Here is a 21,769-nt window from a genome sequence, read left to right as displayed (position 1 = left end):
GGAGGTAGGTCACAGGCGGCCCAGAGACGCTTCCTCGGGCCAGCTCTTTCCGGGTGGCCGTCCACACAGCTGCAGTCCTTCGTCCAAATGGTCAGGTGAGTCTAGCAGCCAAGTCAGTGGACTGCAGCCCCCGGGCCAAATCCTGCCCAGCCCTGGTTGTTTATAGCCCATGAGCCAAGAACGGGTTTTATTTTGAGTGGCTACTACAAATGCACATATCTTTGATTTTGCCTCTTGGCCTGGAAAGCCCCAAATGTTTACTGTGTGGCCCTTGGAGAAGTTTGCCAAGAACTATAGAGCATGAAAGCAAGCTTCTAGGTGTGGTTTTCAGGTGGCAAAAATGCAGGTTAAACACACGGCACTGACTCATCTGTCACTGCAAACACCCCTCCCTTGCCAGATCCCCCTTCCCCAGGTGCATGCCTTCCGCCTGATGTCCATGCTGGGCTCCTTTGGGTGCCAGATGCACGCCCCACCCCGACTGACAGGCGAGCTCCCCTCGTCCAAGCCTGGGCTCTGCTGTCGGCAAAGGGAAGCAAGCAGCTCCTTCGTTCTCGCTCTCCACTCCCTCTCCCAGGTGTCTCCTGTAGGACTCGCACGGGTAGAAATGAGTAACGGGGAGGTTTGGGGACACCACAAAGATGAGCGACAAGTCTGGTCAAGCCAGCGTGCACTGGGGCTCATGCGAGGCTGGGACGGTCAGCAGGCAGCCTCGCCTTCGGAGGGACCAGAGGCGAGATGATCAATGTTAGTTTAAGACTGACGTTAGGAGGCGGCAGAGATCCGGGAGGGATCGGATACAGGGAGGCTCAGGGGGGAAGGATGGCGCTGAGGGAGTCGGCGGCGGGGACTTAGCTGTCTGTGGCTGCCAGAGTATCTTCTAACCCTGCTGGAGGGCAGTGGTCCCAGAGCAGATGTCGGCTCCTGCTGGAGGCCCTGGGGAGGGTCTGCTCCACGCCTCTCGGCTTCTGGTGATGACCGCAACCCTCTGACCTCATCACTCTGACCTCAGCCTCCGTCTCACTGGGCAGCATGGCTGTGTCTCGTGTTAAAATGTCGTCCTCATAAGGACAATAGCCATAGGAATTAGGACACCCCTCCCCTCCAGTATGACCTCCTAACTTGCTAACACCTGCAAAGGCCTGGTTTCCAAGTAAGATCACCTCCACAGGTATTAGGACTTTGGACTTGAACATACATTATGCCCAACAGGGACTGAGCAGTTTGGAAGCCGGGGAGAGGGGAGAGGAGGCCACTGTGAAAGACAGCACGGAAATGGGGTGTGAGCTGCTCTGGGGCGAGGATGGAGACTGGTCCTGACCTAAGAGTCATCCTCAGAGACCGTAGTGGAGGCAGTTTCAGTGGCATTGGGAGGCCAGGCCAGTGGGAATGGTTAAGGAGCACCTAGGCTGTCACTCAGAGTTTATACCCTCGCGTGTTCCAGAAAGGATTGAAGGTGGTGGCAGGTAGAGTGTTCTCTTGAACCTGCCTCCATCCAGTGCATATACCACACGATGGGGCTGTCTTGCTCCACAGATAATGGCATCTGAGAGAGGTCTTTCAGACTATCGGGGGGACTTTGGTTCAGTATAAACACATGAACTATAAGGAAAAGAAGGCGTGCTGTCCTCCTCGTCTCCAGTGTGATGCACTGTGATGTTGCAGCAGCACCACATCCCCAACTCTGGTTGTGCCATCCCTGCTGGGACCCAGGACACACCCCTTCCCCCGGTTATCTGTGCCTTTCAGCCAGTAGGTGAGTGGCAGCCAGACATGGGGATAGGACACCCCCTCGCTCTGTGGCGTCCCCCTCGGCTCAGCTGACTCCAGTCCACAGGACAGGAGCTACTTCCTGTGTCCTGTCTCCTCATCAGCCTGTGAGCAACTTGAGGGCAAACACATCTAAAACACATCTCAACTCCCGCCTTACTTAAAGGGGTACTCTGAAATGTTTATTGGGTGAAATACAAGTTACTGGATTAGTACCAAAGGGATAGAAGTCAACTCAGAATACTTTTTACGCATCTTGTTAATTGTGGCAGACGTGGCCATGTAACCACTGTAAGTGAACAGACAACCCGGTCACATCCACAAAGCGTGACCATCCACCATGTTCCTCCCCGGGAGTCTCCCTGGGAATGAGCTGCCCTCAGGGGCGTGGATGGCCTCCTGGGTGTCCTCCTCACAGCCGGTGACAGAGGGAGGGGCGCTGGGGAGCCCGTGAGGACGTGCACCTCTGCGCGTGGTGTCGCCTCGGCTGCCTGGCAGTTCACAGCAGTGCTGTGTGGCCACGGGCTACCAGCATGCCCAGGAATGCTCCTCTCTACCAGTCACTCTTCCTGTAGCTCCTGGGGAGAGGTCACCTCTCCCAAAAGCCAGTGTTCTGCCTGGGCCACTAGATGGCAGCCAGGAGCTGCAGGCGGGGGCTCAGTGAGGGCTCCCGGTTGAGGGGTGTTGGATCCCTCCCTGTGGCTGCCATAACAAGGCACTGCCAATGGGGTGGCTTAACGAGATTTGTGTCATGACTCTGGAAAGCTAGGTGTCAAGAGGGCCAGCGCCCTCTAACACTTGTAAGGGCGGATCCCTCCTTGCTCTTCCCCCTTCTGTGGTTTGCTCGCCATGTGTTCTTCGGCTGGTCCGTCACTGCAATCCGCCTCTCCTCTCGCATAAGGACGTCAGCCACGGGGACTGAGGGCCTGCCTTGCTTCCTTACAGCTGCCTCTTAATTATAGCTGTGAGGTCCTATTTCCAAGGCCACAGTCTGAGGTATTGGGGTTAGCACATCTTTTGGGGAAGATGAGGACATAATCCAACCCATAAGAGGTGACAGAAAGGATTAATCCCATCATGCGGTCCACCTACCAGGGAGAAAGGCCATTGTCAGTCAGTCTCAGAAAGCCCCCCTGGACTGAGGAGCCTGTGGTCCTTCCCCAGGCCCAGGTGTCTGGGCCCCCACCTGTGCACCTTACAGGCCGACTTGTCTTTCAGAATCAGCTCTCTGGGAACCTGCTGAGGAAATTCAAAAACAGCAACGGGTGGCAGAAGCTGTGGGTGGTGTTCACAAACTTCTGCCTGTTCTTCTACAAGTCACACCAGGTATGCACACACACACACCCCCCGCCCCGGGGGCAGGGGCCCTGTGACCCTTGGGATATAAGTGTGCAGGCCGGGGAGAACCTTAGGGACCCCCAACACCACACCCTCCCCTGTCACGGGGCAGGCATGGGGAGAGAGCAGCCAGGTGTCGGAAGGGGGCCTACAAGACGCCACATCCACGAGACGCTCGACTCAGGTGGAGGCTGACATCATTTGCTGAAGGCGACCTGGGTGCTGGTTGGCTGGGGAGGGGCGGCGACGGGGTTGATGGCCTGTGTCCTGGCTGGGATGCACTAGCTGGCCCACAGAGCACGGGCCAGGACCAAGTGCCTCGGCTCCCAGAGCGGCTGCAGGGTAAGAGGCTGCAGCCGGGCTCCGCGCCGGTGGCCACCTCTCCAGCGCCACCTTCTGTGGGCCTTTCCAGGACAATCACCCCCTGGCCAGCCTGCCCCTGCTTGGCTATTCGCTCACCATTCCCTCGGAGTCCGAGGACATCCACAAGGACTACGTGTTCAAGCTGCACTTCAAGTCCCACGTGTACTACTTCCGGGCCGAAAGCGAATACACGTTTGAAAGGTAAACGTCCCCCCTGCAGAAAAAGGCCACTCGTCCCTTAAACAATAGGATTTCTCCCAGGCAAGCTGTTAGGAGAGCCCGCTGTGGGCATTCCCGCCCTTGTCCTTCTGACCCTGGCAGGTGCTGCGGATAAATCAGGGTCTCTCCACAGAGCCCCCTTCTGCTCCCAGAGAAGCATCCTTCATCCTTAACCTGCAGTGCTAGTTAACGCTACACACTTACATCTCTAGCGTGTGTTTATCAGTCTGTGGCTTCTGTCTGTTCAGTCCTAACATTCCTGATGGGCTGCGGTCCAAGGCTAAGCTTCCGTCAAAAGACCACACGAGGAAGGGAAGGAATCCTAGTGCCTCTCAGTTACCTTATTAGTGAGAGACAGTGCGAGAGCCGAAAACAAAAGTAAAATGGAGAGAGCAGGCCACCATGCTTGCCCAGTGGCTTCAGTCTGTTCCTGAAACGTCAAGGGTAATTCTGGGCCCCTGGAACGGCACCCTGATGAGACGATGTAAGCTTCTGTCAGCGCGAAGCCACCACCTGTGGGGTCCTCGGGCCACAGACAGGGCAGCAGTCCCCACCCTGTTCAGGGAGAAAATTCTCACTAACTTGTTTCCCCACCACCTACTGACACTGACCCCACAAGGGTTTCTAATCGCTGGGCTGGCTTTGCTCTGTGCACAGTCCCCAGTAGAGAGAGCACAGTGGCTTAACACCAGGGCCACCTCCCAAGCAGCAGTCTCCAAGCTGTACTGCCTGAGCAGTGAGCCGGGCACAGCAATGCTCAAATCTGACCCGGGCTAGGAAATTTACCCAAGGTGGGATCTTGTCACTATTGTGGCCAGGATACGTCAGCCTTCAGTGTGAGACCCTAAAAAGCCTGATGATTACGGAACGGCTAGAGCTCCGTGAAGACAGGCGGCGCGGCACACCCAGGTTCTCTCAGCCTCAGCACCGCCAGCACTTAGACCAGACGATTCTGAGGGTCTGTGCTGCGCACTGCAGGTGCTTAATGGCAGCGCCCCTGGCCTCCACCCCTAGATGTCAGCACTCCCTCCGTTGTGACAACCAGCAGCGTCTCCAGAAAACGCCAGTGTCCCCTGGTATCTGAAAACCAGGATCCCACATACTCAGACACATAAAACAGAGTCCCATAAGCAGGGCGGGATGCACACCAGGGTCCGACGGAAGGGTTACGAGACAGCATTCGTTCCTAAACAGCCAGGCGCCACCTCACCTCTCGCTGCTCTAAAGAGATGGGCTGCCACATCTTGGGCAAGGCACATCCACAGAGAGGTCAGTGGTCCTCAGACAGAGACTGGGGAACATCTGCAGGCACCCTAGCCCTGCTTTCTGTGCAGGGGGTGCTGAGCGTTCATTTAAGAACTCTTCATCTGCTAAAATGGCAGATTACAAATAAGAAGACGTCGGAGGCGTACCTTTGTGAAAGGGGCCCTGACAGCCGTTTTGCTTTCTTGCTCTAGGTGGATGGAGGTGATCCGAAGTGCCACCAGCGCGGCCCCCCGCGCCCACACTCTGAGTCACAAAGAATCCCATGTGTACTGACGGCAGGACGCCGCCCGCTGGCTCGGCCGTGGCTGCTTTCCGGGCAGCCGTTCTCCATCAGTGAGGCCTAGTAAAATGAACGCCTGTCCGGAAAACACCAACATGGTTTTACAGCATCTCTCACCTGTCTCTGCAGAACCATTCTAACCTTGTCTTTCCACTGCTCATTTCCCATCTGAACGGAAGTGCTCCCACCTCCAATGCTGGCGGCATTTTCTGTCATTCCCTTGACGGGCTGTTTTTAGCTTGTGCCAGTATTAAAACATTGTCATTAATATAGTGCCAAATGACAACTTTTCCTCCACGACTGCACCTTAAAGCAGTACAAACACATCCGTTTGACCAAAAGACAGGGCAAGTGCTCTTTTTTTTTTTCTTTTTCTAGGCTGCTGCATTTTAAGAAAACGGATTCTCCAGTGTTTGCAATACACATGGCACAGTCTTAAGCAAATGAGATCATTTTCAGATTTCGTTTTTTTTCAATCTTTCTACTTTTATAATAATAGGAAGTTACTCCTTGGATTAGTAAGCGATTTGCCGCACACTACGTGCCACCCTGGGGTCTCGTGCTCCAGTGAGACGCTGGCTCCCAGACCCACTTCCTGGTGCAAGCTGACCAAATTGTTCAAGTGATGACTATTTACAAATCGTAGCAGGTTGTTTTCTGCTAAGAGAAGCAGAAGTCCAGTGCGATGTCTAGACTATCACTGTACTGTGTGTGAGTGGTATATACAATGGGAAGGTATTAAGCTGTGGGTGTTTTGCTGTCTGTTTCACAAGCATGAAAACCTGTATATCAGTAATCAGGGCCATTTGTGATGTTACGTTATGGAATTTGTGAGCTTCTGTGGGTGTAAGAGCACCATGAAGGATGGTGCATAGTCCCCTGGCACCCACCGTCATACCTATCTATATCCTACTCAACTGTGGTTCGGAACTGCGCATTCGATAGTAGTATATATTGTGCCTGTCTTCAAAAAACATTCTTTTTCCTTTTGTATACTCATTCCCCCAGGTACGGGGTAGGACAGTATGACATTGCACAACCTTGACAGTCGGACAACACAGGGAACATGGTTTCCAGCAATGCTGGGCCCACTAGTCAAAACCTGTCTGCCTATTCTCTGTGAGAGCGGTGGCTGCTATTCCCCCGTGTTCTTAAGCCCTTTCTGACGCAGTCCAGAGGGGGGGCCGATCGACACAGTCCTCCCCGCCCTGCACCACCGCTGGGAAAGCCCTCACCTAAGACACGCAGGACCACCCCAACTCCGTGGAGCTGTGACTGACCGCGTGGGATCGGCAATGTACAGATGGACGAGTAGCTTGAGACGTGTTAATCATTTGCCTTACAATGTGTACCAGATGGTTTTAAGTACTAACAAAAGGGAATAAAAATACCTCACGCCACAATCCAGCATATTGAAGTTTTAAGGCAAAACAACCCACCTTGTCTCTTGGCTTTATTTGCATCTAATTCGGGTGGGTTGGTGTCTCTGCCGGCAAGGGCAGAGTTGGCTGGTCACTGCAGGTGAATGTGAAAAAGAAAACCAGACTCGATCACTCTTGAAGACGGCGTTTTGAAAAACTTCCTATTTTATAGTCTCTGCACTCGGAGACGGATCCCGGTGGCTATATAAGACAAGGACTAAAACCCAATGGAGGAGGGTGAAGCAGACAGGGAGGGGCCCTAGAGAGGAGTTCCCTGAGGCTTCTCCCACATACGCCCAGGGGCAAGACCAGCACCCTGGGAGGCTGAAGCTCAGGTGCTCTGAGCAGCCACGATGGCAGAGGCAGGAACAGGAAAACTCCCACCTCAGTCTTTCTGAAGGATTCCAACCCATTTGCTGGAAACGGTTCAGCTCTGAGTAGCACCTCTGTGCTCCCTGCTACCCTGTGACTTCAAAGAAAACCTAAGTCTGGTGTGGTTCAGTGGTTGAGCGTAGACGTATGAACCAGGTGGTCACTGTTGGATTCCCGGTCAGGGCACATGCCTGGGTTGCAGGCTCGATCCCCAGGGGGCGTACAGGAGGCAGCTGATCAGTGATTCTCTCATCACTGATGTTTCTCTCCCTTTCCCTTCTCTAAAATCAATAAAAATTAAGAAAACTAAGTCCAAATCATGAGGGCAATTCACTGCCCCCAAGCTGCCGCGAACAGTTTCAGAGCCACCCTGTCTTGGTCCATCCCAGCTACTATCACAGAAATGCCAGACTGAGGGGCCTTGTAAAGGACAGGGATGTCTCTTACAGTTCTGAAGGCTGTGAAGTCCAAGATGGAGGTGCCGGCAGACTCAGTGTCTGCGGAGAGCCTTCCTGGTCACAGCCAGCATCGATGCGTCCTCACATGGTGGAGGGCGAGGGATTTCTGCGTGGACACTCATCCCATCAGGAAGGCTCTGCCCTCATGACCTAATCAGTCCCTCCTAGTGCCATCGCCTGGGCATTAGGATTTCAACATAAATTTGGGGGAGGGGGGTAAGTTCACTCTATTCCCTCTACACCGGTGGTTCTCAACCTGGGGGTCGAATGACCCTTTCACAGGGGTCGCCTAAGACCATCGGAAAACACATATATAATTATATATTGTTTTTGTGATTAATCACTATGCTTTAATGATGTTCAATTTGTAATAATGAAATTGGGGGTCACCATAACATGAGGAACTGCATTAAAGGGTCGCAACATTAGGAAGGTTGAGAACCACTGGTCTACACATAAGACACGAACTTAAAAAATCACTGTTTTCTGTGAACTTTATTGACCCTTGCGTGATACAGTACCTGTGCTTAAGAACAAACCTTGCAGCACTCCCCATTTATTGCCATATTTTATAGCAGAAATACAGAAGCCGTTTTTTTTTTTAAGGAAGAACATATAAAAACGCTTATAAACAGACCATATGTTTTGCCAAAAGAAAGGTACAAATGCTACGTGAAGAATTAGACACTCCACAAGACCAACTCGAGAACAAAACTGTCAGATTCGGAAGGTGCGTGGCACTTGGTTACATCAAGATGGCCCCCTGCCTCGGTTTCCAAAAGGTGGTAGCTGTGCTTGTGTGTGAAACCGTCTCCCCCGCTGGGAGCGCCACCACCATCTGCAGTCTCTGGATAAGCTCTTAGCTGCTGGGGTTTGGCATCGAGAGACTTCCGAGTGTTAGTAAATCCATCTTGAACGCTGAGCTCCCAGGTCCGGCTGGCTACACACCAACAGCAGTCTCTATGGTCGGAGGCAGGTCCCTGGTAGCTCTGGAACCTGATCTGTCTTTAATAAAGGACTTGAAGTGGACACCCAAATGCTAGCCTCCTTGGCTAAAGAACATGCCCTTAAAAACACAAGCTGAGTTTGTGTGTCTACAGAAAGTAACAGATCAGAAGAGATTGTATAAGGAGGTGATCCATTTTTAACATTCAGTTAAACCACATCTTTCCCAGGAAGCTACTTCCAACAGAAGATACTTCCAACAAACTAAGAGTCGTTTTCTACTTTATCTGGGAGACAGCATTGTGTATCATAATCTAGTGATTGCAGAATATCTACTAACCATTACTCGTATTAAGATTGGCTTCAGCATCGTCTTGATATGCCACTGTCCACTGGCAAATTTTAGGAACTTTAAATCAGCTGCTGTCTAGGTTGTCCGTCTTAAAATCAGACAAGCACTTAGGGGGAACACTGCTCATTCTTTGAGTAATTCTCCTGTAATGAGCAAAACTGATCTTTGGCTTAGGCCTCACAAAGGGAAATCAAACTCCCGCATACAGAATACTCTTGGAAACACAAAAGGAAACACAATTTATTGTTCAAGTTAACATCCTTGCTACAGAATAGCATGTACAATAAGTATTAGCAATTCAGTTCTGTGTCCCCTAACCAAAGTGTATCCTTTATAGAAATTTCACCTAAATCTACTTCTAATTTAAAAAACAAAATTTAATTTTAGGATTTAAAACTAGACTCCACCACCAAACCTAAACAATAACCACCCACTCCAACGTCTCTCACTCGGGGCTCCGTCCTCTCATTAACTCCCAGGCCACTAGGCCGACAGGTTCCTGACCTTCCATCCCAAAGCTTACCCAGTAACTCCCTTGCCTCCGAAAGTCCTATCGTCCCCTCAAGAACTGCGACACCAACAAGAGGTGACAATGATTCATATCAAATATATAAAAGTGCCATGCATACTTCAATCAGACAGTCGAATTGCTGCAAGAACGCTATTCCCATACCACAAACCCAGAGACTGGTGCCCCATTGGCAAGCAAGACCCTGTCACAAGCCAAGAAAAGTAGACACCTGGCTGCCAAGCTAGCGGACACAGGCTCCTGTATGAGAACAAAATAACCCTTAACTGAGGTCCCTGGGAAGAGAGAGCACAATTTTACAAATCAGCAGAATTCAACCCTATCTTCTCAATGACTAATTTTTAAAGTTGCATAGGGAACTGACCTGAACATCCAGCATTTTGAATTTGGGCACTTCTTCCTAGAGCATTCTAAAATGCCTCATCTCACCACACAACCACACACACACAGCAGGCGTGCTGCCCTCTCGAGTCACGTTTCAGAGAGAGTATGCAAGAAAAGTGTTATAAAATTTATTCATGTGAGCATCCAGACATTTTAGGTGGGAAAGACGATATGCAGCTTTCACTACAAGCTGCAACAAAATCATATGGGAGAACGGACAGCTGGCGCGGCGCTGGCAGTGGAACAATTCCAAACGAATGTGAGACGAGAGCACTTCATTGGGGAGAAACTTAAAATAATAATTTAAAGCTTCATGACACAAGATATGTTCCAATTTAAAACACTAAGAAATAGTACCATCAATGAAAAAGGAAATCAACTTCTAAGTGTACCAAAAGGGTTGTAGGGCAAACGAGGAAAATTTGCATTTGTTGAGGTACAAATAGGAGTGTTCCTTAAGAGGGGCATTAATTATTATTAATGGCAAACCCTGCAAATACAAAATAAAACCCAAATCACTGGTCACATAATTCAAAATTTACATGTAATAAAGGCAAGGCAATAGACTCAAGTTATGGCCTGTCAAATATTTACTCCACTGACATTATCTACAGAAGCACTTGGCCAATTTGTACACAGTGATTCCTTATGCACGCCAAAAGGGGTTTCCGTAAAAATGACACTATATACAAATCTGTACACTGAGCCACCAGAGCGATTCTCCGTCTCCCGGGGAGGGAGCACAACTTAAAGCAGGATACCTGAGGTTTCATTTCTTCAGTTGCCTTATCATAATCCCAAATATACATTTCAGGGTGTGTGTTTGTTTTTAAAGACACTTTCCTTGATATGTGCACTATGGTAAAAATTAAAAACAAGAATAATAAAATAAAATGATCGCTGGAAGGAGCTGACCCTCCCCACCCATGTAGACTCATCCGGCCAAGGCCAGCGAGGAAGCACGCTGAGGCCTGTGTGGGCGGCCTCGGCTGGGCCAGCCCGCGGTGCAGCTCTTCAGCGGAGTCAGCAAAGGCTCTTGTTGACTGTTTAAAAGGAGCAGGATGAAGAAGAAAGAAAAAACAAAACCCCAAATGCCAAAGGAAGTTCAGTGGGACGAAGTTCCTCCACCACTTAGCGAGTATCTAGGAAAAAACAGAGAGAGAAATAGAAATCAACAAATGTCATTTCTCAAAATTATAAAATTAATTTGCAGAAATTCAAACAATAACCAAAGTCCTATTAATTTTCATACACTGCCAAGTCACCAAAATATGGAGCAACTATCAATGGATTATTATATAAAGAATTCATAAAAATGAACAAAATCATGATTCCAACAACAAATTTTCTGAGAAGTTAAATTCAGCCACAAAAGAACTAAAAGTACGTAATAAAAAGTAAGAAAGCGGTTCAGCCTCCCAGGAGAGAAAACCGTATAACTAAAACAGTAAATGATACACCTTTACTTACAATCAGATTGAAAAATCAGTATTAACCAAAGACAGAGTAAGAGTCCAGGAATGCACAAACATGGCTGGTTTGAGGACCAGTGCAAAGAAACACTTTTGGCCACAAAGAAACTGAGGCTTGCTCAGGCACCCTCCCTTCCTGAAATGGTCTCTTGGGTTTTCTGTAATTACAGTAATTAGGAAGCACTGTGATGTCCAACAACAGAGAAATGGTTATGTAAATAAAGTGCCTGAATAAAATAACACATTAGAAATTGTAATATTTAAGCAATGAAATCTATACACAAGTCAATAAGTGTGCGCAAAATTGTAGTTTTACAATCTGTTTATCCCAAACACATACAAAAGAATGCCCAAAAAAGTATGTGTGCACTATACTTTTCAGAAATGTAAAGAATTAGTAAGTTCACGACATTTACAATAATGGAAGGCAATGCACCAAAAATGATGATAATGGGCTAGAATAGTGGGATCATGTATACTTTCTTCTATTTTCCAATAATCCCACAGTATTGTCTTGCTTTGGAATATAAAAAAGGGAGCGGTGAGGGTGCGAGGTTCCCTCATGGCCAGGATTCCCTCAGACACCTCAAAACGGACCCAGCCCCAGAAGATGCCTGAGGACACGTTTAACGGGACTTACGTAAGTATTCCAACCTAGAGCTCCTCTTCCCAGGCAGTTACAATGCTCAGCACTCTGCCAGAGAACAAGTGCTCCCACAAGATCCTCCTGAAAGGCATGCTTTAGCCACAGATCCTAAGGCTCACATTTCAAGAAACATAAATGCCAGAGTCCTGGGAGGAGGAGATCCACACAGAGGATCCACATGTTAATTCAACCAAGACCTACAGGAACCTTCAAAATGCTTTAGAAAAGGCGGTTCTCGTTTTTGAGGTGACCCACTGCCCAATGCATCTGGGAATAAAATAAGCATGAGGCATGAGCAAGGGCCTCTGTGTCTGGTGGCATCTGGGTGAGGGACACACAGGAAGAGCTTGGGGGTCCCAGGAGGAGTAAGTGGACAGGAGTAAGTGGACAGTATCAGCCAAGGCCTGGGGGGAGCAAATAAGGACCCCAGAAGCTGAGGAGGAGACAGGATTCGCACACCAAGAAGAAAAGAGACACAAGCAAGACCCGTCTGGGGAAGAAAAAGAGTGCCGACTCAGCATGTCTAAGGCATCACTGCAAAGTGAAAGTTCAAGCACAATGTGGACAGAGGGCAATTATATCTGCATTTTACATGGCTGCTGAGCACCTGAAAGGTGGCGGGTTCACATTTGGATGTGTGTGCAATGTAAAACACACACTGGACTGCAAAGACTTAGTACTGAAACGAATGTGAAATGCCTCACTGATGAAGCTAATACTGATTACATGTTAAAATGAGATTTTGGATACAATGGGTTAAAAAACATAAAACTAATTTCACTTGCTCCTTTTTTTACTTTTTTTGAATCCTCACCTGAGGATATGTTTTTTTAATTGATTTTAGAGAGAGGAAGGGGGAGAGGGAGAGGAACATGGATCAGTTGCCTCCCTTATGAACCCCGACCAGGGACTGAACCAGCAATCTGGGTATGCACATGGACGGGAATCAAACCCGCAACCTTTCGCTGTACATGAGGACAACTCCAGCCAACTGAGCCACCTGGCCAGGACTTTACAATTGTTTTATTTTTATTTTTTCACTTTTTTTAAATGTGGCTACTAGAAAATTTTAAATTCTGTATAGCTCACATTATCTTTCTATTAGCACTGGTACAGATCAACTCATTTCAGCAACTAAAGAAAGTGAAACAGAGGGACAGACCAATTAAACACACAGGCCACCACCTGAGCCCTGTAGCTGCAGGGAATCAAATTACGTATATAAATTACTAACAATTTCAAGCAATTTGGGACAATGTGGAAAATATCAGTCCTAAAAAGTGACACTACAAAAGCAGAAAACAAAACCCAAAACAAGATAATGCCACTGGTTTCTGGATTAGTTCTATCTGTTTGAGATTTAAAGGTGTTTTTTAATCAGAAGTAAACATCACTAAAATGAGCTGGGAAGTGATACCAAGTTTCTTTGAGAAATTAAGAAAAACGGATCATTATTAAGTAACTAGAGGCCCAGCGCACGAAATTCGTGTACTGGTAGGGTCCCTAGCAGCTGCCGGCCAGGCATTCCCATCCTTCCCCCGGCTGGCCCTGCCCCCTGGTCAAACTCCCAGATGAATTCTTGTCGAGGGGACAATTTGCATACTATGCTTTTATTATACAGGATAGGAGAAAAGCTTATGGGATGCTAAGACAAGACGTTCGATGAATCTTAGAACAAAGCTATGTTAGATATTAACTGCCTACACACAGTGGATAGATACCCACAGACATGGTAACAACAGTGCTTGTGTGAGGATAAAGTGACCTCTTTATTCTGTTTTCCTTTATTTCTGTAATTCATTAGTATCAAAAGGGTCAGGGCAGAGATAACAATTCTGCCTATTGCCTCAAAATTGAAGGTGGCCAAGTAAAGTCTTAATTCTCTAGCCTAAACTTTAGAGCAAGTTAGAAAGTTCGATGTCTTTGACAAAAGAACCTGAGAGTTCGGAGAATACACCTGCAGGGTCAGAATTCAGGTTTCCTATGGATGCCCCTTTAGAGGACTCTTCACAGGACATCAGGTGGCCCCTTCCATCACGCCTAAGAAGTGGCCGAGGGGACCCACATACCCCAAACTTCTTCACATACTGTCAAGACAACCCCTCAGAAGAGACCTGTAAGGCTCCTAATGGTCACCAGGGCCCTACCATCATTTGGAAGTGACTCAGTAGCCTGGACAAGTCACCTGGAAGGTGGATGTCAAAGCAGTGACATGACTCGTGCTCAGGAGTGTTGAAGGTTTGGGGAGTGGAGTAGAGATGGAGCCATACCTTCATTCTCTCTAAACACCCACAAATGACTGTACTTATGCTGGGGGTTGGGGCAGTCAAAGTGGCCTCCTCCATAGGAGACTCCTAAAACAAGTCCAAGAGAGTGGGTAGGGAGACCCAGATCACTACTCCTCACGGCAATCAGGGCCACCCGTGGGCGCAGGGAGCATCCTGCAGGTCGGTCAATGCACACAGGTCAGGACAAGAGGCCAAGTCGAGAACCAGCACAGCCACCCATGGAGAATCACACACCGCATCCATTCTCACTGGACTCGCCAAGCCCAAACTTCTGGAATTTTTGGACATTTAACTTTAAAACCAAATGGAGAATTACCAACATATGGCTAAGGACTGTATAACTAGGCTGCATCATTAGAGCAGACAGATATTATGTGCCACAAAGTCCTGTGGTCCTTCCGAGTCATTTCCAGATTTGTATCCTTCGTGCAGATGATTTTCAGAACTGAGAACAAGAAGGTAACAGAACAGACTAGGAACAAAGCGCCCAGCTGGCAAAAGGAGGGAAGCAGAGCAGTCCATTTGAAGGGGTCCCACCCCCGGCCTATGGAAGCCACAGGGCAAGCGTGGTGCGCCCTCCACCGGGCTCTCCTCCCGGGAGGCAGGGACCTCACTGCAGGCCTGGCGGCAGTTACCTCTGGAGCCGCTGCACGAGCTGGGCTACCATGGTGTCCGAGATCCCAGGGCACGCCTCTTCCGCCAGGTAGATGGCCCCTCGCAGTTCTTCTATGGACCCCATGTTACCACCACATGCTTGGCTCTTCTCCTTCAACTTAAAAGACACAAACGTCAACAGCATGACACACATGAGCATAGGAGCCAATGAGCATCTGTTCTAGAGAGTAACACAACGTGTGGACCGCAATGGCTCCAGCCAGAGGAGTCCTGGCAGGGACCCAGCGCAGCCACTGGTTCACTTCCCGTTCCTCTCAGTGAACAGTGTTCGGATGCTGAGAACACTGTACAGAAAGGTCATTAGTCAGACTTGAACCCCTACCTGCACTAGAGTGAACAGAGACGACTGGTGTCCTGTGCACCTTTTCAGATCTGGTGACAGGCTGTCCCACTTTCTTTTTCCATTTCAACCCAACTTATACCAGAAAAGTAATTTCAAAATTACTCAGTGCTAGTTTCCACACGGGCTATCTAATCTAAAGCTTACTAAGGTTGATAGGTTGGTTCTTAGATGCTGACAAGCTGTCTTTTTGGTCCTCTTTTCTCAAAATATTCTAGTTCGTGTAAATAAGCGCCAGCCCTAAATTCTGGGATCTGTGCGCCCCTCCTGGCACTTCTGCTCCCATGAGAACCATTCCACAGTCTGCAAGCTCCTCCCTCATTGTAAGGTCAATTCAGTCCCTCAGGAATGCAGCAAACGTGCAATGCACAGGGCGGCTGCTCAGGGCAAGACGCGCCAAGGGCAGGACGGAGAGCCCTCAGCGCAGGCTCCAGGTGGCAGCAGCAGAGAAAACACATGACCTCCTCGTCAGGAGTCCCCTCCTCAATATCATCTTTAACAGTTTATAAAACAGCTTTGGCTTTTCCATCTGTCATGAACTCATGCTATCATTCCCCGCATCAGTCTCATTCTGCAAATAATGCTTTCTCCTTCTCCCTGGGAAAGGCCATGCAGCACCTGGGAAGCCTGGCCTGCGAGTTTACTGTTAGGTTAGCCGGGAAAAAATCATTACAACCAGGATTAATTCATTAATTCTGAATAATGACTTCGGAATAGTTTCTTCGAGTACCCAGTAACAAACAGCTTCAGACAAATGAGAAAATACACGCCATTTTCCCTAATCGCCTGTTTGATCCTGGAGAAGTGACAACAGCAGGGTCACAGGAAAGCAAGGGAGCATCTAGACAACCTGAAGGACCAATCTTCCAAACAACATACAAAGGAACAAAATGGGGCCTGGCCGGCATTGCCCAGGGTTAGAGCGTTGGCCTGCACCTCCTGCTGGTCCTCACCTCCCAGATTCCACTGGCAACACTCCCCCTTCTTCCTCTCCCATCTCACACCCGCACCCACCCGCCTCCCCCGCCGCTCCCCCCACCCCATCAGCTGGGCATCTTACCTCTGCAAACAGAGGAGAAATAATTGTAGATAAACACTGAGAGAAAGGCCTCTTTGGGATGTCTTTCATCTTGGGGAAGAAAGAAAAGCTAATTAGAAATATTTGATATTTACAAAAATTCAATAAACTGCAGACAGGTGCTACCCAAGGATAATGTAATTTATGAAGTGATCCCCCGATAAGTCTAGCACCCATCTGACACCATCCTCAGCAAATACATGAGTGACTATATTCCCTATGTGCTCTCCATCCCCGGGACTATTGGTACTTCCAATCTGTACTTCTTGATCCCTTCACCTTTTCACTCAGCCCTCCAGCCCTCCTTCTATCTGGCAACCTTCAGTTTATTCTATGAGTATGTTTCTCTGTTGTCCATTTATTTATTTTTAGATTCCACATGTAAGTGAAATCGTATGGTATTTGTCTTTCTCTGACTTATTTCATTTATCATAAATACCCTCTAGGTCCATCCACGTTGTCACAAATGTAAAATTTCATTCTTTTTTTATGACAGGAATATAGTCCACTGTATATATGTACCACATCTTTATCCATTTATCTACTGATGGGCACTTAAGTTGCTTCCATATCTTGCCTATTGTAAATAACGCTGCAATGAACATAGGAGTGCATATATTCTTTCAAATTAGTGTTTTGGATTTCTTCAGATAAATACTCGGAAGTGGAACTGCTAGATCATATGGTAGTTCTATTTTAATTTTTTGAGAAACCTCCATACTGTCTTCCACAGCGGCTGCACCAGTCTGCATTCCCACCAACAGTGCATGAGGGTTCCCTTTTCTCTACATCCTCACCAGCACTTGTTGTTTGTTGATTTGTTGAATACAGTGATTTTACAAGTGTGGTACACCACCGTGGTTTTAATGACTTTTAATAAAACTTAATCCCAAAATTCTAGTACCTTAAATGAATAACCATATATGCAAAATAGGGACAGTCCTGTCAAGAGAGCTAGAAAGTCATTTCATACGTGAAACCTCACCCACTCCCACACCCCATAATTCCCACTGTATTTTCAAGTGTCAGGAAATGCTGATCCCACAGAAGGGCAGGCCTACAGAGAGCAGACATCAGCATTGTAGGTCTGACTGCGTAATCAGTCGGACAAAATCTCCTGCTCTGACAATTCACTGTCAGCAAAACTCCAAAGCAGGCCACCATGAGGGGCCACCTCACCCTGAGAGAAAGGTAACTGAAATGCCGCTGACTGGTCACAATGTTGGTCCCTCTCATACCAGCAAACATACCTTATTTCTGTCTAAATCCGATGGCTGAAGAGTTCCATTCTCAAGATTCTTTGGATCTTTCTCTCGGATCGTGAAGATCCAGTCGCTAGAATCGCTGCCTCCAGATGCTTGACCATCCGTGTCCGTTTCCCTTAACACAGAAATCCAGGAGGGCCCGTGATGAGCTGCTCTGCGGGGCTAGGACCCCATGGTGGCCTCTCAAACCCCAACTGAGCACTTAGGCTGCCCAGCTTCCCACGCAGGCCTTCTCCGTCTCACCCTCACACCCACACCAGCTTCCCCTCTCCCCACCCCCACCAGTGACACTCACTCCCAGTCCCTCTTGGGCTTCACAAGACAAGCCTACCTCCCAACTCAGAGACCAGAGACCATCAGAGTGTGACCGCCACAACTTCCCACCATGCCTGCTGCAACCACGCCTTCCCGTCACCCCAGCTCCTCAAATGAAAGCAGCATATCTTCCCCAATAAGACAAACTGAATTTCTTCTGACCCACGTCATTCACAGGCTCAGCCTTTATGCTGGCATTTCCTAAGATTTGGTGATGGGCCGCAGGGCCCTTCTCACTCTGCAGATATGCTGGGAAGGACACCATTTGTTCTCATGGCTCCAATGACCACGGTGACTCTAAATCTGTACCATCTGCTAAGACAACTCTCCCAAACTCACCCTCAACGCCACTCTCAACTGGGCACACCCTCTCGGAAATCCTATCAGCAACTCGAACACGTCCCACACAAACTCAGTTTCCTCCCCAGACCAGCCTCTTCTCCAGCATCCCCATCTCAGCGGCACTCGCCACATGCTGAAGCCTGGACTGTCTCCTCCTTTCCCCAAAGCCATGGCCAGACTCGCCGTTCATTTTTCCATCCAGTGCTACCACCCTAATCTCAGTGTCTAGAACTCAACAATTCCTGATCCGTGGTTCTCCTCGTTTTATAATGGAATCGCCTGGTGACCTTGAGTGAACACTTGGTCTCATCCCCAGACATGCAGATTCCTTTCCCCTTTATGTCAAAGTCACGAGCCCAGCTTTCCCCTAAAATGGCCCTCCACTCAATTCATCCTCAGCTAATGGAATTCCTAGGTGCTTGACACCGGTTTTTAGTAGCTTCCTGGTACAGCGCTGTTACAGTGCGAAGCCTCTACCAAAACACAACACAGAATCACAAAAACATACATTCATATCCTCTTAAAATATATATTTAAAGCAGTTTCATCTGATCAGTGTTTTAAGAGCATGAGGTATAACAAAAGAAAAAGAAACCAGGTCAAGTTCCGTTTACGCAGTTTTATCACACAGGCTTTATGCAGAAAAACTCGGTAACATGAGGAGAACCAGCAACCTGGACTGTCTTTAAGAAAAAATAAAAGGAAAGGAACCCAAAGCCCACCCCAAAGAAAAGACTAGAATAAACACAACATTCTCGCAGGCCAGCTGCTCAGGCACAGCGCAGTCAGGGACGCACAGTCAGGGGCACATGCTCTGGCTCGCACACATTCGAACAACTGGGACGACAGAGACTTACGTGTCAGAGTCTTCTGAGCTGGAGTCGTCATGGCTCTGCTCGGCCTTCCACCGCTTGTACCTGTCGATTAGCTCCGTCAAGTAGGATGTTTTCTTCGCATTGCGTATTATAAACTTGTGCTTCAGTAACTCCTTTGCCGTGGGTCTCTGGGAAACAAACCACCAAACAATGCAAACAGAAAAAGCATGAGATGAAGTCCCTGCATTCCACCTGATTCTACCCCAACGGTCAGACTTCTGCCTCAAAAGATCAAACAGCCTTGGCTGGTTTGGCTCAGGGATTACAGCGTCGGCCCTTTCACCCTAGGGTCAGGGGTCCAATTCCCGGTCAAGGGCACAGACTTCTCAGTTGTAGGTCCCCTAGCCCCAGTGGAGGCGCCTGTGGGGGGCAACCAATTGATGTTTCTTTCTTTCTTTCTCCCTCTCTCTTCCCATCTCTCCCCCCACCCCCCTCCACTCTCTCTATTAATCAATGGAAAAAATATTCTCAGGTGAGGATTTTAAAAAAAAGTCACAACCACACTAATACCTAAAGAACAAGTTCTACTTCAAAGGTTTTCCCCCCTAAGACCTAGTCAAAGAATAAGCCATTCAGCACCCGTGGGTGGGACTCTGTGTACAATAGCATTTAGTATCTGATGTTAAATTCTCAGAAAACCACTCAATTTAGGTAGAGAATTTCACAGAAATCATCTAAAGGAGCTAGAATATGCCTCCTAGATTCTATAAAACATTTTATTGCAAATGCTGTCAAGAAGAGAAAACATGTTTTGTATTACCTTGTTAACTTACTATATTAATATTTGGCTCCATCCCCCAAAATAAGAAAAATGTTCGTTTGGATTCATCTAGAAGAAACTACAAAGGAGCCAGGAGATTCCTTTTTCTTGGTTGCTCAAAGAGTACTGAGTTCTCAGTCATCCAGCCCTAACTTAGAAATGCTGGTTTCTCAGGTCTGCCTCTTTCCTTGTGGTCCAATGAGGACTTCGTCCGGCCCTGGGTTCAGGATGGCCACAGCCAGACAGCATGCTTTGACCGTGGCCAACTGCTCTGCCCTTGAGGTTGGCAAAACCAATTACAGGGAACATGCTTCCCAAGGCAGCTGAGTGAAGCCCAAATTGGAGTAGGCAGGGGGAACACACAAACAACATGTCAGACTAAGCTGCCGCTTACTCTGAATTTCTAAAGCTTTATTAACAAGAGGCAGGGACATTTCTCACATTTAAGCTTGTGAAAAACATGGGCCACCTCAGGTATTTCCCACTCCCTGTCCACAGGACTGTGAAACTCCAAGCATCTCAGAAGTGTTTGCATTCTCAGCTTCTCATCCTTCTCTCAGTCCATCTGGGATCAAGGCCGGGGTGGATATATGTACACCGGCAAGCAAGCCAATACTGGAAGTATGGGTTTTTGTTGTTTTTTAAGATATATTTTTATTGATTTCAGAGAGGAAGGGAGAGGGAGAAATAGAATCATCGATTAGCTGCCTCCTGCACACCCCCTACAGGGGATCGAGCCTGCAACCTGGGCATGTGCCCTGTCCAGGAATCAAACTGTGACCTCCTGGTTCATAGGTCAACGCTCAACCACTGAGGCACACCAGCTGGGCTGGAAGTACGTTTTTAATGGGAAGATGTAGATGTGTGTGGGTGTAACTTCTGGGTGCTGGTGCCTCGTGACTAGGGACTAACAGCATGATGTAAATTTCAGAGCACTGTGGCAATGGAGAACAGCAGCCCCACGCAACCAATGGTTGGTGTACTTTGCAACCCCTTGAGGATCTCAAAATAGGTTGCACTTGCCATTCAATTCCTTTACCAAAACTGGCATAATATTAGAAAACCACTGTGCTCTTGTAAAACTAACCACCCATTTTTAGATAAGAGTTCATGAAAAGAACTCTTATCTAAAAGAACTCTTTCTAGCAGGGACTTCTAACCCTGCTAGAAAATCCATAGATAAAACAAGGATATATGGTGCTATACACAACATCAAAATATACAGATAACTTTCAAAATAATGTCCTAATTCAGAGAGAAAATTAGGCTGAAGCTATGTAGTCGGTACTGCCACATGGCTCTGCCAGAGTCCCTCAAACATAAAGAAGGGGGTGGGGGGGCAAGGTGGATGGTTCATTTATATTGTATTTGCCTTTCTTTCCTGACACATACCAAGAAGAAACTGAAAACATTTACCTTAAAAATTATTTAGCCATTATTTTCAGGCCAGACTGTGCGATTATTAAAAATAGCTTCATAATTTATAGCCTGACCTACCACTATAAAATGAAAAAGTTATTATTACACATATAATATTAAGGAGAATAATCTTCAAGCTCAATGAGGTATGAGATGCTAAAAAATAAATTTTATCCTTCAAAGATAAACTAACAATGAAAACATATTTTCAATGCAAAGAAATCAATCATACCCGTGTAGAAAAAGAAAACAAATGAGACTGTGAAGACAGCTGACATTAGTGATAAAAGAAAGTCCAATAAGATGGATTTAGACCAAGTCGGGCCACACATGAAGAGATGTGGGCCATTCTGATCTGAAACTCACAAAGCTCGGCTCCTTATTCAAACAGGCCTCCACAAACTCCTTGAGGGGTTTGCTGTAGTTTCCTTCCAGCGTCGGAGGGTTGTTCTTTGGAATGAGGAATAAAACCTTCATGGGGTGCAGCTCAGAATGAGGTGGCTCCCCTTTTGCAAGCTCTATAGCTGTTATGCCCAGGGACCAGATGTCTGCCTGCAACAAAAAAGGATCTTTAGAGAACCATCAAGCAGGAGTAAA

General features: G+C 47.8%; 2 protein-coding genes across 3 annotated transcripts in view; one reads left to right on the top strand and one right to left on the bottom strand.

Annotated features, from left to right (window-relative positions):
• Nucleotides 1-6,673, top strand: part of FARP1 (FERM, ARH/RhoGEF and pleckstrin domain protein 1) — a 235,301-nt gene extending 228,628 nt beyond the window's left edge. For both annotated transcript variants that reach the window (XM_081082502.1, XM_081082501.1), the window contains exons 24-26: nt 2,989-3,096; nt 3,521-3,672; nt 5,148-6,673. In XM_081082502.1, the coding sequence (XP_080938628.1) occupies nt 2,989-3,096; nt 3,521-3,672; nt 5,148-5,229 (342 nt within the window). In that variant the 3' untranslated portion in view covers nt 5,230-6,673. The remainder of the gene's footprint in view (nt 1-2,988; nt 3,097-3,520; nt 3,673-5,147) is intronic.
• Nucleotides 6,674-7,970: 1,297 nt separating this feature from the next.
• STK24 (serine/threonine kinase 24) overlaps nt 7,971-21,769 on the bottom strand; it is a gene marked incomplete at its 5' end in the record, with an annotated part of 102,041 nt that continues 88,242 nt past the window's right edge. Inside the window, 6 exons of the mRNA XM_081082503.1 lie at nt 7,971-10,839; nt 14,739-14,875; nt 16,179-16,247; nt 17,447-17,576; nt 18,976-19,121; nt 21,539-21,724. Of these exons, the coding sequence (XP_080938629.1) occupies nt 10,803-10,839; nt 14,739-14,875; nt 16,179-16,247; nt 17,447-17,576; nt 18,976-19,121; nt 21,539-21,724 (705 nt within the window). The 3' untranslated portion in view covers nt 7,971-10,802. The remainder of the gene's footprint in view (nt 10,840-14,738; nt 14,876-16,178; nt 16,248-17,446; nt 17,577-18,975; nt 19,122-21,538; nt 21,725-21,769) is intronic.

The sequence above is a fragment of the Myotis nattereri genome (assembly GCF_964212035.1).
Source record: "Myotis nattereri genome assembly, chromosome: 2".
NCBI lineage: Eukaryota > Metazoa > Chordata > Mammalia > Chiroptera > Vespertilionidae > Myotis > Myotis nattereri.
This window is presented reverse-complemented; position numbering and strand designations above follow the sequence as displayed.